This window comes from Pristiophorus japonicus, chromosome 20 (assembly GCF_044704955.1).
Source record: "Pristiophorus japonicus isolate sPriJap1 chromosome 20, sPriJap1.hap1, whole genome shotgun sequence".
NCBI lineage: Eukaryota > Metazoa > Chordata > Chondrichthyes > Pristiophoridae > Pristiophorus > Pristiophorus japonicus.
In genome coordinates this window covers 97497368-97512726 of record NC_091996.1, presented here as the reverse complement: position 1 = coordinate 97512726, position 15359 = coordinate 97497368, and the positions used below count along the sequence as shown (strand labels likewise).

Here is a 15359-nt window from a genome sequence, read left to right as displayed (position 1 = left end):
TTCCTGCTTTCTCGCCATACCCCTTGATCCCCCTAGTAGTAAGGACCTCATCTAACTCCTTTTTGAATATATTTAGTGAATTGGCCTCAACAACTTTCTGTGGTAGAGAATTCCACAGGTTCACCACTCTCTGGGTGAAGAAGTTCCTCCGCATCTCGGTCCTAAATGGCTTACCCCTTATCCTTAGACTGTGACCTCTGGTTCTGGACTCCCCAACATTGGGAACATTCTTCCTGCATCTAACCTGTCTAACCCCGTCAGAATTTTAAACGTTTCTATGAGGTCCCCTCTCATTCTTCTGAACTCCAGTGAATACAAGCCCAGTTGATCCAGTCTTTCTTGATAGGTCAGTCCCGCCATCCCGGGAATCAGTCTGGTGAACCTTCGCTGCACTCCCTCAATAGCAAGAATGTCCTTCCTCAGGTTAGGAGACCAAAACTGTACACAATACTCCAGGTGTGGCCTCACCAATGCCCTGTACAACTGTAGCAACACCTCCCTGCCCCTGTACTCAAATCCCCTTGCTATGAAGGCCAACATGCCATTTGCTTTCTTAACCGCCTGCTGCACCTGCATGCCAACCTTCAATGACTGATGTACCATGACACCCAGGTCTCTTTGCACCTCCCCTTTTCCTAATCTGTCACCATTCAGATAATAGTCTGTCTCTCTGTTTTTACCACCAAAGTGGATAACCTCACATTTATCCACATTATACTTCATCTGCCATGCATTTGCCCACTCACCTAACCTATCCAAGTCGCTCTGCAGCCTCACAGCATCCTCCTCGCAGCTCACACTGCCACCCAACTTAGTGTCATCCGCAAATTTGGAGATACTACATTTAATCCCCTCATCTAAATCATTAATGTACAGTGTAAACAGCTGGGGCCCCAGCACAGAACCTTGCGGTACCCCACTAGTCACTGCCTGCCATTCTGAAAAGTACCCATTTACTCCTACTCTTTGCTTCCTGTCTGACAACCAGTTCTCAATCCATGTCAGTACACTACCCCCAATCCCATGTGCTCTAACTTTGCACATCAATCTCTTGTGTGGGACCTTGTCGAACGCCTTCTGAAAGTCCAAATATACCACATCAACTGGTTCTCCCTTATCCACTCTACTGGAAACATCCTCACAAAATTCCAGAAGATTTGTCAAGCATGACTTCCCCTTCACAAATCCATGCTGACTTGGACCTATCATGTCACCTCTTTCCAAATGCACTGCTATGACATCCTTAATAATTGATTCCATCATTTTACCCACTACCGATGTCAGGCTGACCAGTCTATAATTCCCTGTTTTCTCTCTCCCTCCTTTTTTAAAAAGTGGGGTTACATTGGCTACCCTCCACTCCATAGGAACTGATCCAGAGTCAATGGAATGTTGGAAAATGACTGTCAACGCATCCACTATTTCCAAGGCCACCTCCTTAAGTACTCTGGGATGCAGTCCATCAGGCCCTGGGGATTTATCGGCCTTCAATCCCATCAATTTCCCCAACACAATTTCCCGGCTAATAAGGATTTCCCTCAGTTCCTCCTCCTTACTAGACCCCCCGACCCCTTTTATAACCGGAAGGTTGTTCGTGTCCTCCTTCGTGAATAATGAACCAAAGTACTTGTTCAATTGGTCCGCCATTTCTTTGTTCCCCGTTATGACTTCCCCTGATTCTGACTGCAGGGGACCTACGTTTGTCTTTACTAACCTTTTTCTCTTTACATATCTATAGAAACTTTTGCAATCCGTCTTAATGTTCCCTGCAAGCTTCTTCTCATACTCCATTTTCCCTGCCCTAATCAAACCCTTTGTCCTCCTCTGCTGAGTTCTAAATTTCTCCCAGTCCCCAGGTTCGCTGCTATTTCTGGCCAATTTGTATGCCACTTCCTTGGCTTTAATACTATCCCTGATTTCCCTTGATAGCCATGGTTGAGCCACCTTCCCTTTTTTATTTTTATGCCAGACAGGAATGTACAATTGTTGTAGTTCATCCATGCGGTCTCTAAATGTCTGCCATTGCCCATCCACAGTCAACCCCTTAAGTATCATTTGCCAATCCATCCCAGCCAATTCACGCCTCATACCTTCAAAGTTAGCCTTCTTTAAGTTCTGGACCATGGTCTCTGAATTAACTGTTTCATTCTCCATCCCAATGCAGAATTCCACCATATTATGGTCACTCTTCCCCAAGGGGCCTCGCACAACGAGATTGTTAATTAATCCTCTCTCATTACATAACACCCAGTCTAAGATGGCCTCCCCCCTAGTTGGTTCCTCGACATATTGGTCTAAAAAACCATCCCTTATGCACTCCAGAAAATCCTCCTCCACCGTATTGCTTCCAGTTTGGTTAGCCCAATCTATGTGCATATTAAAGTCACCCATTATAACTGCTGCACCTTTATTGCACGCACCCCTAATTTCATGTTTGATGCCCTCCCCAACATCACTACTACTGTTTGGAGGTCTGTACACAACTCCCACTAACGTTTTTTGCCCTTTGGTGTTCTGCAGCTCTACCCATATAGATTCCACATCATCCAAGCTAATGTCCTTCCTAACTATTGCCTTAATCTCCTCCTTAACCAGCAATGCTACCCCACCTCCTTTTCCTTTTATTCTATCCTTCCTGAATGTTGAATACCCCTGGATGTTGAGTTCCCAGCCCTGATCATCCTGGAGCCACGTCTCTGTAATCCCAATCACATCATATTTGTTAACATCTATTTGCACAGTTAATTCATCCACCTTATTGCGGATACTCCTTGCATTAAGACACAAAGCCTTTAGGCTTGTTTTTTTAACACCCTCTGTCCTTTTAGAATTTTGCTGTACAATGGCCCTTTTTGTTCTTTGCCTTGGGTTTCTCTGCCTTCCACTTTTCCTCATCTCCTTTCTGTCTTTTGTTTTTGCCTCCTTTTTGTTTCCCTCTATCTCCCTGCATTGGTTCCAATCCCCCTGCCATATTTGTTTAACTCCTCCCCAACAGCACTAGCAAACACTCCCCCGAGGACATTGGTTCCGATTCTGCCCAGGTGCAGACCGTCCGGATTGTACTGGTCCCACCTCCCCCAGAACCGGTTCCAATGCCCCAGGAATTTGAATCCCTCCCTGCTGCACCATTGCTCAAGCCACGTATTCATCTGAGCTATCCTGCGATTCCTACTCTGACTATCACGTGGCACTGGTAGCAATCCCGAGATTACTACTTTTGAGGTCCTACTTTTTAATTTAGCTCCTAGCTCCTTAAATTCATTTCGTAGGAACTCATCCCTTTTTTTACCTATTTCAGGGGAAGCTAGACAAGCATATGAGATGAAGAGGGGTGGGAGGAGGCTGGTGTGGAGCATAAAGCATGGACCAGTTGGGCTGAATGGCCTGTACATTCTGTGTAATCTATGTAATAGACGATTATCGGGATCGTGGAGAGTCCCCCAGCCAAACTTGATCCTCTTTAGACCTGAGATCCTCTCTCAAGTTGCTTGACCTAACATAGAAACATAGAAAATAGGTGCAGGAGTAGGCCATTTGGCCCCTCGAGCCTGCACTGCCATTCAATAAGATCATGGCTGATCATTCCCCCAGCACCCCTCTCCTGCCCTCCCTCCAAACCCCCCGATTACCGCCCAGCCACAAGGGCCATATCTAACTCCCTCTCGAATACATCCAATGAACTGGCATCAACAACTCCCCGCGGCAGGCAATTCCACAGGTCAACAACTCTCCGAGTGAAGAAGTCTCTCCCCACCCCAGTCCCAAACGGCCCACCCCCCATCCCAAGATCATGTCCCCCGGCCCCGGACCTCCCCAACATCGGGAACATCCCTCCCACATCCAACCTGTCCAGTCCCGCCAGAATCCTACACGTTTCCACGAGATCCCCTCCCATCCCTCCAAATGCCAGCGAATAAAGGGCCAATTGATCCAGTCTCTCCTCACATGACAATCCAGCCATCCCTGGAATCAGTCCGGTGAACCTTCGCTGCACCCCCCCAACAGCAAGAACGCCCCATCTCAGATCAGGAGACCAAAACTGAACACAATATTCCAGGAGGCCTCACTAAGGCCTTGTACAACTGCAGTAAGACATCCCCGCTCCTCTACTCAAATCGCCCAGCTATGAAGACCAACATACCACCCGCCCTACCCACCGCCCGCTGTACCTGCACACCCACTCTCAATGACTGATGCATCACGACACCCAGGCCCCGCCGCACCCCACCCCCCCCCCAATCCGCCGCCACCCAGACAATACCCCGCCCTCGTGTTTCTGCCCCAAAATGGATAACCTCACATTTATCCACATTATACTGCATCTGCCATGCATTTGCCCATCCACCCAACCCGTCCAAGTCACCCTGCAGCCCCTCAGCATTGCCCCCACAGCTCACACCGCCACCCAGTTTAATGTCATCCTCAAACTTGGAGATATCACACTCAATTCCCTCATCCAAATCATTCATGTATATTGTAAATAGCTGAGGTCGCAGCACCGAGCCCCACCAGCCACTGCCCGCCACTCCGAAAAGGACCCACCCATCCCGACTCTCTTGCTTCCTGCCTGCCAACCAGCCCTCCATCCACGTCAGCACACCACCCTCAACACCATGCGCCTCGATCTTGCACACCAATCTCCTGTGCGGGACCCCGTCAAAAGCCTTTTGAAAGTCCAAATACACCACATCCACCTATCATAGACTCATAGAATAGTGCAGCACAGAAGGAGGCCATTCGGCCCGTCGAGTCTGTATCAGCTCTATCAAAGAGCAATCCTGTTACTCCCATTCCCCGCTCTTTCCCCACATCCCTGCAGTCATTTCTCCTTCAAGTATTTATCCAATTCCCTTTTGAAGGCTACGATTGAATCTGTATTCACCGCCCTATCAGGCAGTGCGTTCCAAATCCTAACCTCTTGTTGCTTAAATGAGTTTTTCCTCATGTCACCCCTGGTTCTTTTGCCGATCACTTTAAACCTGTGCCCTCTGGTTATCCACCCACCAGCCATTGGTAACTGTTTCTCTTTATTTACTCTATCTAAACCTTTCAGGATTTCAAACACCTTGATCAAATCTCCTCTTAGCCTTCTCTGCTCCAAGGAGAACAACCCCAGCTTCTCCCGTCCATCCATGTAACTGTAATCCCTCATCCCTGGAACCATTCTCGTAAATCCCTTCTGCACCCTCTCTAAGGCCTTCACGTCCTGCCTAAAGTGCGGTACCCAGAATTGGACACAGCATTCCAGCTGGGGCAGTAGTAGTGTTTTATGCAGGTTTAGCATAACTTCCTGGCTTTTTATTTAAAAATCATTTAATCTATAGTTTATTGAAGGTTTTTTTGGTGCCTATTTTCTCCCTCTCCTGAGGTTGCTGATTGGTGGTGAGATATAAGCTCCCCAAGTGGTAAAAGCTGATTTTTTCCATTGCGAGAGGGATGGAGTACAAAAGCAGGGAGGTCCTGCTGCAACTGTACAGGGTATTGGTGAGGCCGCACCTGGAGTACTGCGTGCAGTTTTGGTCACCTTACTTAAGGAAGAATATACTAGCTTTGGAGGGGGTACAGAGACGATTCACTCGGCTGATTCCGGAGATGAGGGGGTTACCTTATGATGATAGATTGAGTAGACTGGGTCTTTACTCCTTGGAGTTCAGAAGGATGAGGGGTGATCTTATAGAAACATTTAAAATAATGAAAGGGATAGACAAGATAGAGGCGGAGAGGTTGTTTCCACTGGTCGGGGAGACTAGAACTAGGGGGCACAGCCTCAAAATATGGGGGAGCCAATTTAAAACCGAGTTGAGAAGGAATTTCTTCTCCCAGAGGGTTGTGAATCTGTGGAATTCTCTGTCCAAGGAAGCAGTTGAGGCTAGCTCATTGAATGTATTCAAATCACAGATAGATAGATTTTTAACCAATAAGGGAATTAAGGGTTATGGGGAGCGGGCGTGTAAGTGGAGCTGAGTCCACGGCCAGATCAGCCATGATCTTGTTGAATGGCGGAGCAGGCTCGAGGGGCTAGATGGCCTACTCCTGTTCCTAATTCTTATGTAGGAGCTCACCAGTACCTCATTCGAATGTCAGCCGAAATTGGCATTTCCCAAAATAGAGGACATCATAGCATAAGAAGATAAGAATTAGGAGCAGGAGTCGGCCATACGGCCCCGCGAGCCTGCTCCGCCATTCAATAAGATCATGGCTGATCTTCGACCTCAACTCCACTTTCCTGCACTATCCCCATATCCCGCGATTCTCCTAGAGTTCAAAAACCTATCGATCTCACCCTTGAATATCCACAGCCCTCTGGAGTAGAGAATTCCAAAGATTCACAACCCTCCTAGTGAAGAAATTCCTCCTCATCTGAGTCTTAAATGGCCGACCCCTAATTCTGAGACTATGCCCCCTAGTTCTAGACTCCCCAGCCAGAGGTAAACAACCTCTCCGCATCTACCCTGTCAATCCCCCTCAGAATCTCAGATGATTCAATGAGATCACCTCTCAATCTTCTGAACTCCAGATTATAGGCCCAATCTACTCAATATCTCTTCATAGGACAGCCCCAGGAATCAATCATAGGATCATAGAATCATTGAATGGTTACAGCACAGAAGGAGGCCATTCGGCCCATCGAGCCTGTGCTTGCTCTCTGCAGGAGCACTTCAGCTGGTTCTGCTCCCCTGCCCTTTCCCCGTGGCCCTGCAATTTTTTTTCCTTCAGGTACATATCCAATTCTCGTCCAACACACGCCCCAACACGCCCACTTGCTTTCCAGCAACAGTCACTGGACAGCAACCTGGAGCGGGAACTTTGGCTGATATTCTTCTTTCCCTTCTCGAGCCCCGGGGGTTGCTGTGACCCCAGCTGAGAGTGGCGGCTGAGCACCGACTGGGAATATAAGTCCCGTGATTGCACTGGCCTCTGGGGTCCTCGTTCATCACTTAAGGTTCAGGCTGTTATCTCAGTTGATCTGTTCCTGCCCTCTAACATGCTGCATCTTACCCGCTGCACGGGACATTATTCGGCAAAATGCAAAAGTGGACATCAAATCATATTCTTTAGATATAAAGTTAATCACTCATTTATTTTCACAGGCTTTTTCGTTGTTATTTTTTCGCTGGTGGATTTTACATATCTCTTAATCGGTAAGTTAAGAAAAAAATCTTAGTTATATACAGATGGATTTACATTTTGTGCCCTGTGTTTTACATGTGATCCCTAACGTAGATCTCAAGTCATCCTACATAATCCAACGCAATTTAAAACCAAAACCATCGCAGTTCAGCCATTAGCTGGAATACAGCTTAATGTTGGATGAAGTGCCATTTCATCCAGGTCCCCAACAAAGACATCAAGCTCCCATTTGGTTTATTGCTAACTGTGACTATTTTGCAGCAATACAATTGTCGATGTGATTATCACAGCAATAGAATAACTTACACAGGATTACATCGATATACGGCACAGAAACAGGCCATTTGGACAAACCAGTCTGTGCCAGCGTTTATGCTACACTCGAGCCTCCTTCCGTCTTTCCTCATCTAACCCGATTTGCATAACCCTCTATCCCTTCTTCCCCCATATTCTTGTCCAGCCTCCCCTTAAATGCATCGATACTATTCGCCTCAACCACTCCCTGTGGCAGCGAGTTCCACATTCTCACCACTCTCTGGTGTGATATATTCACAGAGCACAGCACACACAGCTTCCTACATGGCAGGCAGCTCTCTCTCGGAAGCCTCTGGAATCTGCCTGATTCTGTTTATTATTAACCCTGCACTTGCAGTACACAATACGTCCACATCCACAGTATGAAGCTACAAACATTACAAGCTTACAGACATTACACTTCTCCCTCCTAAATGAAGAAGTTTTTATAACAAACATCATACATAACTTTCATGTTTATACATAACACAGGATATAAACTTTATTTTTTCCATATTTACAAATTTAACTTGACCACTTGTTTTCTGTTTTGAAGAGGATACCTTCGCTCTCAAACAGAACCTTCCAAACATGGTGTCGATTTCACACTCATTCGAGGCTCATCCTGAGGAACGTTTTCCTCCACAGAATTTCCTCGATTTTCATTTGAACTCACTCTAACTTCAGGCTCTTTGTTTTCCTGACTCGGACTCAGACTTTCATTCTGATTCGCTCCTGGAATTGTTTCCAGGACATTGGATTTAGGATTTGCTACTGGTGTATCAAAACTATCTGATGAGTCAGAAATAATTGAACCATTCCCACCTTCAACTCCTCCCATGTCTGTAGGTAAAATATGATCAATATGAACAAACCTAACCTGTCCATTATCAAACATCTTTACCAAATATGTGCGAGGACCACATATCTTCACCATTCTTCCTGGTAACCACTTTAACCATTTATGGTGATGGTTCTTCACTCTCACCCTTCTGGTTTAATTTCACACTTCTCTCCTTTACTCTACCTCTATCATGATTCTCTTTCTGTCTTAATTGTGTCTCTTCTACAGACTGCACCAAATTTGGCTTTAACAACGAGAATCTGGTTCGTGGATGTCGTTTGAGAAACAACTCTGCTGGAGTTCTACCAGTAGTTGTATGATGAGTATTTCGATATGTAATCAAAAAATTAGCCAATTTGTGATCCAATGACAACTGTCGTTTCCTTGGATTTGGATCTAATATTTGTTTTATGAGGGCAGGTTTTACAATTTGTACAGTGCGCTCTGCTGCACCATTCGAAGCAGGGTGATATGGTGGAACCTTGGTATGTTTCACACCATTTTACTCGTGAATTGTGCAAATTCTTCTGAACAAAATTGTGGTCCATTATCCAAAACAATCTCTTCAGGGAGGCCAAATGAAGAAAATAATTTTCGCAAAATGTCCAATGTTTTACTTGTTGTTATTTTCCACATTGAAAACACCTCAACCCACTTCGAATGGCTATCAATCACAATGAACAATTATTGTCCTTCTAACTCAGCAAAATCAATATGTAGCCTTTGCCACACCCTGGGAGGCCATTTCCATGGCTGTAATGGTACTGGTGGTGGTTGCTTGCTTACCGATTGACATGTCGTACACTGACTCACGATGTACTCTATATCTTTATCAAGACCTGGCCACCATAAATAACTGCGTGCAAAACTCTTGGTCAAGCACATTCCCAGGTGCTGGTCATGGAGGTCTCCTAATAATTTGGACCTGAATTTATTTGGTATAACCACTCTTGCACCCCACATGATACAATCTTTATCGACTGATAATTCATTCCTACGAATGAAGAATGGATGTGTATCTTTGTCTGTTACCTGGTTTGGCCCTCCATTTGCAATATGCTCATACACCTTTGACATCACTGGGTCACGTTTGTTGCTCTACCAATCTCTTCAGCTCTGACTGGCAGTTCATCAATGTATGAAAAATAAAACACTTCTTCCCTATTGGGTGTAACTTGTGATGGGGAAGGCAATCTAGACATTGCATCAGCATTACTGTGATCAGCTGATCGTCTGTATTCAATATCATATGTATATGCTGACAAAATCAAAGCCCATCTCTGCATTCGGGCTGCAGCTAATGTTGGAACTGGGGACTTTGGATGGAGGATTGCTGTTCGGGGCTTATGGTCCGTAACGATGGTAAACTTACGACCATACAAGTATTTGTGAAACTTCTTGACCCCAAAAATGAATGCCAAAGCTTCCCTTTCAATTTGTGCATAATTACTCTCACTGGCACTGAGAGTGCGTGAAGCAAAAACAATTGGTCTCTCCTCCCCACTACGTGATACATGAGAGATCACTGCCCCAACTCCATACGGAGAGTCATCACATGCTAGCTTAATCTCCTTAGATATATCATAGTGAACTAACATGGTGCTCTCTACCAATTTACTTTTACACTCCTTGAATGCTATATCGCATTCTTTTGACCACTTCCAATGGACCTGTTTTTTCAAAAGTTCATTCACTGGATGTAATACTGTAGCCAAATTTGGTAGGAATTTCCCATAATAGTTCAAAAGACCCAAGAATGAACGAAGTTCAGTGACATTCCTGGGAGTGGGTGCATTTCTAATTGCATCCAATTTTTCCATGGTTGGATGTAAATCTTCTTTGTCTACTCTGTACCCTAAGTACTCCACTGAGTTTTTAAATAACTCACACTTACAAGCAGACACTCGTACTCTGTGCTTCTCTAGCCGTTTGAGGACTTCATTCAATATGTTCTTATGAATTTGCCTATTTGGTGCTAAAATTAGTATGTCATCCAAATAACATACTACCCCTTCAATACCTTGCAAAACCTGGTTCATCACCCCTTGGAATATGGCAGGGGCAGAAGACACTCCAAACGGTAGCCTATTAAATTGATATAGGCCTAGATGAGTATTTATAGTCAAACATGACTTGGACTCCTCATCTAGTTCAAGCTGTAAGTAGGCATTCGTAAGATCCAGTTTTGAGAAGATCTGACCACCTGTCAGTGTTGTGAACAAATCTTCTATATTCGGCAATGTATTGGGGACATTACTCTCTAGAACCTGGTTTACGGTTACTTTATAATCACCACACAATCTTACCTTACCATCGGACTTAGGTACAACAACAATGGGTGTAGTCCAATTACATTGATCTATCTTTCAAATAATGTTCTCAGTCTCTAGTCTTTTGAGTTCTTGCTCAACTTTCTCCTTGAGTGCACATGGTATGGAACGTGGCTTGTAGTAAACCGATCTAGTGTCCTTCTGTACCCTGACACTCGCCTTGAAGCCTTGGATCGGATTGTCCGTTTCACAGAACACCTTCGGATACTTCTTGCTAACCTCATCCGTTGATAGAAACATAGAAACATAGAAAATAGGTGCAGGAGCAGGCCATTCAGCCCTTCTAGCCTGCACCGCCATTCAACGAGTTCATGGCTGAACATGAAACTTCAGTACCCACTTCCTGCTTTCACGCCATACCCCTTGATCCCCCGAGTAGTAAGGACTTCATCTAACTCCCTTTTGAATATATTTAGTGAATTGGCCTCAACTACTTCCTGTGGTAGAGAATTCCACAGGTTCACCACTCTCTGGGTGAAGAAGTTTCTCCTTATCTCGGTCCTAAATGGCTTACCCCTTATCCTTAGACTGTGACCCCTGGTTCTGGACTTCCCCAACATTGGGAACATTCTTCCTGCATCCAACCTGTCCAAACCCGTCAGAATCTTAAACGTTTCTATGAGGTCCCCTCTCACTCTTCTGAACTCCAGTGAATACAAGCCCAGTTGATTCAGTCTTTCTTGATAGGTCAGTCCCACCATCCCGGGAATCAGTCTGGTGAATCTTCGCTGCACTCCCTCAACAGCAAGTATGTCCTTCCTCAAGTTAGGAGACCAAAACTGTACACAATACTCCAGGTGTGGCCTCACCAAGGCCCTGTACAACTGTAGCAACACCTCCCTGCCCCTGTACTCAAATCCCCTCGCTATGAAGGCCAACATGCCATTTGCTTTCTTAACCGCCTGCTGTACCTGCATGCCAACCTTCAATGACTGATGTACCATGACACCCAGGTCTCGTTGCACCTTCCCTTTTCCTAATCTGTCACCATTCAGATAATAGTCTGTCTCTCTGTTTTTACCACCAAAGTGGATAACCTCACATTTATCCACATTATACTTCATCTGCCACGCATTTGCCCACTCACCTAACCTATCCAAGTCACTCTGTAGCCTCATAGCATCCTCCTCGCAGCTCACACTGCCACCCAACTTAGTGTCATCCGCAAATTTGGAGATACTACATTTAATCCCTTCGTCTAAATCATTAATGTATAATGTAAACAGCTGGGGCCCCAGCACAGAACCCTGCGGTACCCCACTAGTCACTGCCTGCCATTCCGAAAAGTACCCATTTACTCCTACTCTTTGCTTCCTGTCTGACAACCAGTTCTCAATCCACGTCAGCACACTACCCCCAATCCCATGTGCTTTAACTTTGCACATTAATCTCCTGTGTGGGACCTTGTCGAAAGCCTTCTGAAAGTCCAAATATACCACATCAACTGGTACTCCTTTGTCCACTTTATTGGAAACATCCTCAAAAAATTCCAGAAGATTTGTCAAGCATGATCTCCCTTTTACAAATCCATGCTGACTTGGACCTATCATGTCACCATTTTCCAAATGCGCTGCTATGACATCCTTAATAATTGATTCCATCATTTTACCCACTACTGAGGTCAGGCTGACCGGTCTATAATTCCCTGCTTTCTCTCTCCCTCCTTTTTTAAAAAGTGGGGTTACATTGGCTACCCTCCACTCGATAGGAACTGATCCAGAGTCAATGGAATGTTGGAAAATGACTGTCAATGCATCCGCTATTTCCAAGGCCACCTCCTTAAGTACTCTGGGATGCAGTCCATCAGGCCCTGGGGATTTATCGGCCTTCAATCCCATCAATTTCCCCAACACAATTTCCCGACTAATAAAGATTTCCCTCAGTTCCTCCTCCTTAATAGACCCTCTGACCACTTTTATATCCGGAAGGTTGTTTGTGTCCTCCTTAGTGAATACTGAACCAAAGTACTTGTTCAATTGGTCTGCCATTTCTTTGTTCCCCGTTATGACTTCCCCTGATTCTGACTGCAGGGGACCTACGTTTGTCTTTACTAACCTCTTTCTCTTTACATACCTATAGAAACTTTTGCAATCCGCCTTAATGTTCCCTGCAAGCTTCTTCTCGTACTCCATTTTCCCTACCCTAATCAAACCCTTTGTCCTCCTCTGCTGAGTTCTAAATTTCTCCCAGTCCCCAGGTTCGCTGCTATTTCTGGCCAATTTGTATGCCACTTCCTTGGCTTTAATACTATCCCTGATTTCCCTAGATAGCCACGGTTGAGCCACCTTCCCTTTTTTATTTTTACGCCAGACAGGAATGTACAATTGTTGTAATTCATCCATGCGTTCTCTAAATGTCTGCCATTGCCCATCCACAGTCAACCCCTTAAGTATCATTAGCCAATCTATCTTAGCCAATTCATGCCTCATACCTTCAAAGTTACCCTTCTTTAAGTTCTGGACCATGGTCTCTGAATTAACTGTTTCATTCTCCATCCTAATGCAGAATTCCACCATATTATGGTCACTCTTCCCCAAGGGGCCTCGCACAATGAGGTTGCTAATTAATCCTCTCTCATTACACAACACCCAGTCTAAGATGGCCTCCCCCCTAGTTGGTTCCTCGACATATTGGTCTAGAAAACCATCCCTTATGCATTCCAGGAAATCCTCCTCCACCGTATTGCTTCCAGTTTGGCTAGCCCAATCTATGTGCATATTAAAGTCACCCATTATAACTGCTGCACCTTTATTGCATGCACTCCTAATTTCCTGTTTGATGCCCTCCCCAACATCACTACTACTGTTTGGAGGTCTGTACACAACTCCCACTAACGATTTTTGCCCTTTAGTGTTCTGCAGCTCTACCCATATAGATTCCACATCATCCAAGCTAATGTCTTTCCTAACTATTGCATTAATCTCCTCTTTAACCAGCAATGCTACCCCACCTCCTTTTCCTTTTATTCTATCCTTCCTGAATGTTGAATACCCCTGGATGTTGAGTTCCCAGCCCTGATCATCCTGGAGCCACGTCTCTGTAATCCCAATCACATCATATTTGTTAACATCTATTTGCACAATTAATTCATCCACCTTATTGCGGATACTCCTTGCATTAAGACACAAAGCCTTCAGGCTTGTTTTTTTAACACCCTTTGTCCTTTTAGAATTTTGCTGTACAGTGGCCCTTTTTGTTCTTTGCCTTGGGTTTCTCTGCCCTCCATTTTTCCTCATCTCCTTTCTGTCTTTTGCTTTTGCCTCCTTTTTGTCTCCCTCTGTCTCCCTGTATAGGTTCCCATCCCCCTGCAATATTAGTTTAACTCCTCCCCAACAGCACTAGCAAACACTCCCCCTAGGACATTGGTTCCGGACCTGCCCAGGTGCAGACCGTCCGGTTTGTACTGGTCCCACCTCCCCCAGAACCGGTTACAATGCCCCAAGAATTTGAATCCCTCCCTGCTGCACCACTGCTCAAGCCATGTATTCATCTGCGCTATCCTGCGATTCCTACTCTGACTAGCACGTGGCACTGGTAGCAATCCCGAGATTACTACTTTTGAGGTCCTACTTTTTAATTTAGCTCCTAGCTCCTTAAATTCTTTTCGTAGGACCTCATCCCTTTTTTTACCTATGTCGTTGGTACCAATGTGCACCACGACAACTGGCTGTTCTCCCTCCCATTTCAGAATGTCCTGCACCCGCTCCGAGACATCCTTGACCCTTGCACCAGGGAGGCAACATACCATCCTGGAGTCTCAGTTGCGTCCGCAGAAACGCCTATCTATTCCCCTCACCATCGAATCCCCTATCACTATCGCGCTCCCACTCTTTTTCTGCCCTCCTTTGCAGCAGAGCCACCTACGGTGCCATGAACTTGGCTGCTGCTGCCCTCCCCTGATGAGTCATCCTCCCCAACAGTACTCAAAGCAGTGTATCTGTTTTGCAGGGGGATGACCACAGGGGACCCCTGCACTATCTTTCTTGCACTGCTCTTCCTGTTGGTCTTCCATTCCCTATCTGGCTGTGGACCCTTCTCCTGCGGTAAGACCAACTCACTACACGTGATACTCACGTCATTCTCAGCATCGTGGATGCTCCAGAGTGAATCCACCTTCAGCTCCAATTCCGCAACGCGGACCGTCAAGAGCTCGAGGCGGATACACTTCCCACACACGTAGTCGTCAGGGACACCGGAAGTGTCCCCGAGTTCCCACATGGTACAGGAGGAGCATATCACATGACCGAGCTCTCCTGCCATGTCTTAACCTTAGATACCCTTAAATTGGTAATAACAATGTTATAGTTCACTTACTGATATAAAAAATAAAAGAAAAGCTACTCACCAATCACCAGCCAATCACTTACCCCATTGGCTGTGACGTCACTTTTTGATTACTTTCTACTTCTATTTTGCTTTCTCTCCCGCTGTAGCTGCACCGGTACGCTGGCTCTCGATCTCCCGCTGGGCTTTTGATAGGTCGCTCCCCTCTCACCAACTGCTGCTGGCTCTCGATCTCCCGCTGGGCTTTTGATAGGTCGCTCCCCTCTCACCAACTGCTGCTGGCTCTCGATCTCCCGCTGGGCTTTTGATAGGTCGCTCCCCTCTCACCAACTGCTGCTGGCTCTCGATCTCCCGCTGGGCTTTTGATAGGTCGCTCCCCTCTCACCAACTGCTGCTGGCTCTCGATCTCCCGCTGGGCTTTTGACAGGTAGCTCCCCTCTCACCAACTGCTGCTGGCTCTCGATCTCCCGCTGGGC

General features: G+C 45.9%; 1 protein-coding gene across 1 annotated transcript in view; it reads left to right on the top strand.

Moving 5' to 3' along the window:
- The window catches only part of LOC139233032 (transmembrane protein 272-like), a 33316-nt gene that overhangs the window by 3512 nt on the left and 14445 nt on the right, over positions 1-15359 (top strand). Inside the window, exon 2 of the mRNA XM_070863549.1 lies at positions 7092-7142. Within this exon, the coding sequence (XP_070719650.1) occupies positions 7092-7142 (51 nt within the window). The remainder of the gene's footprint in view (positions 1-7091; positions 7143-15359) is intronic.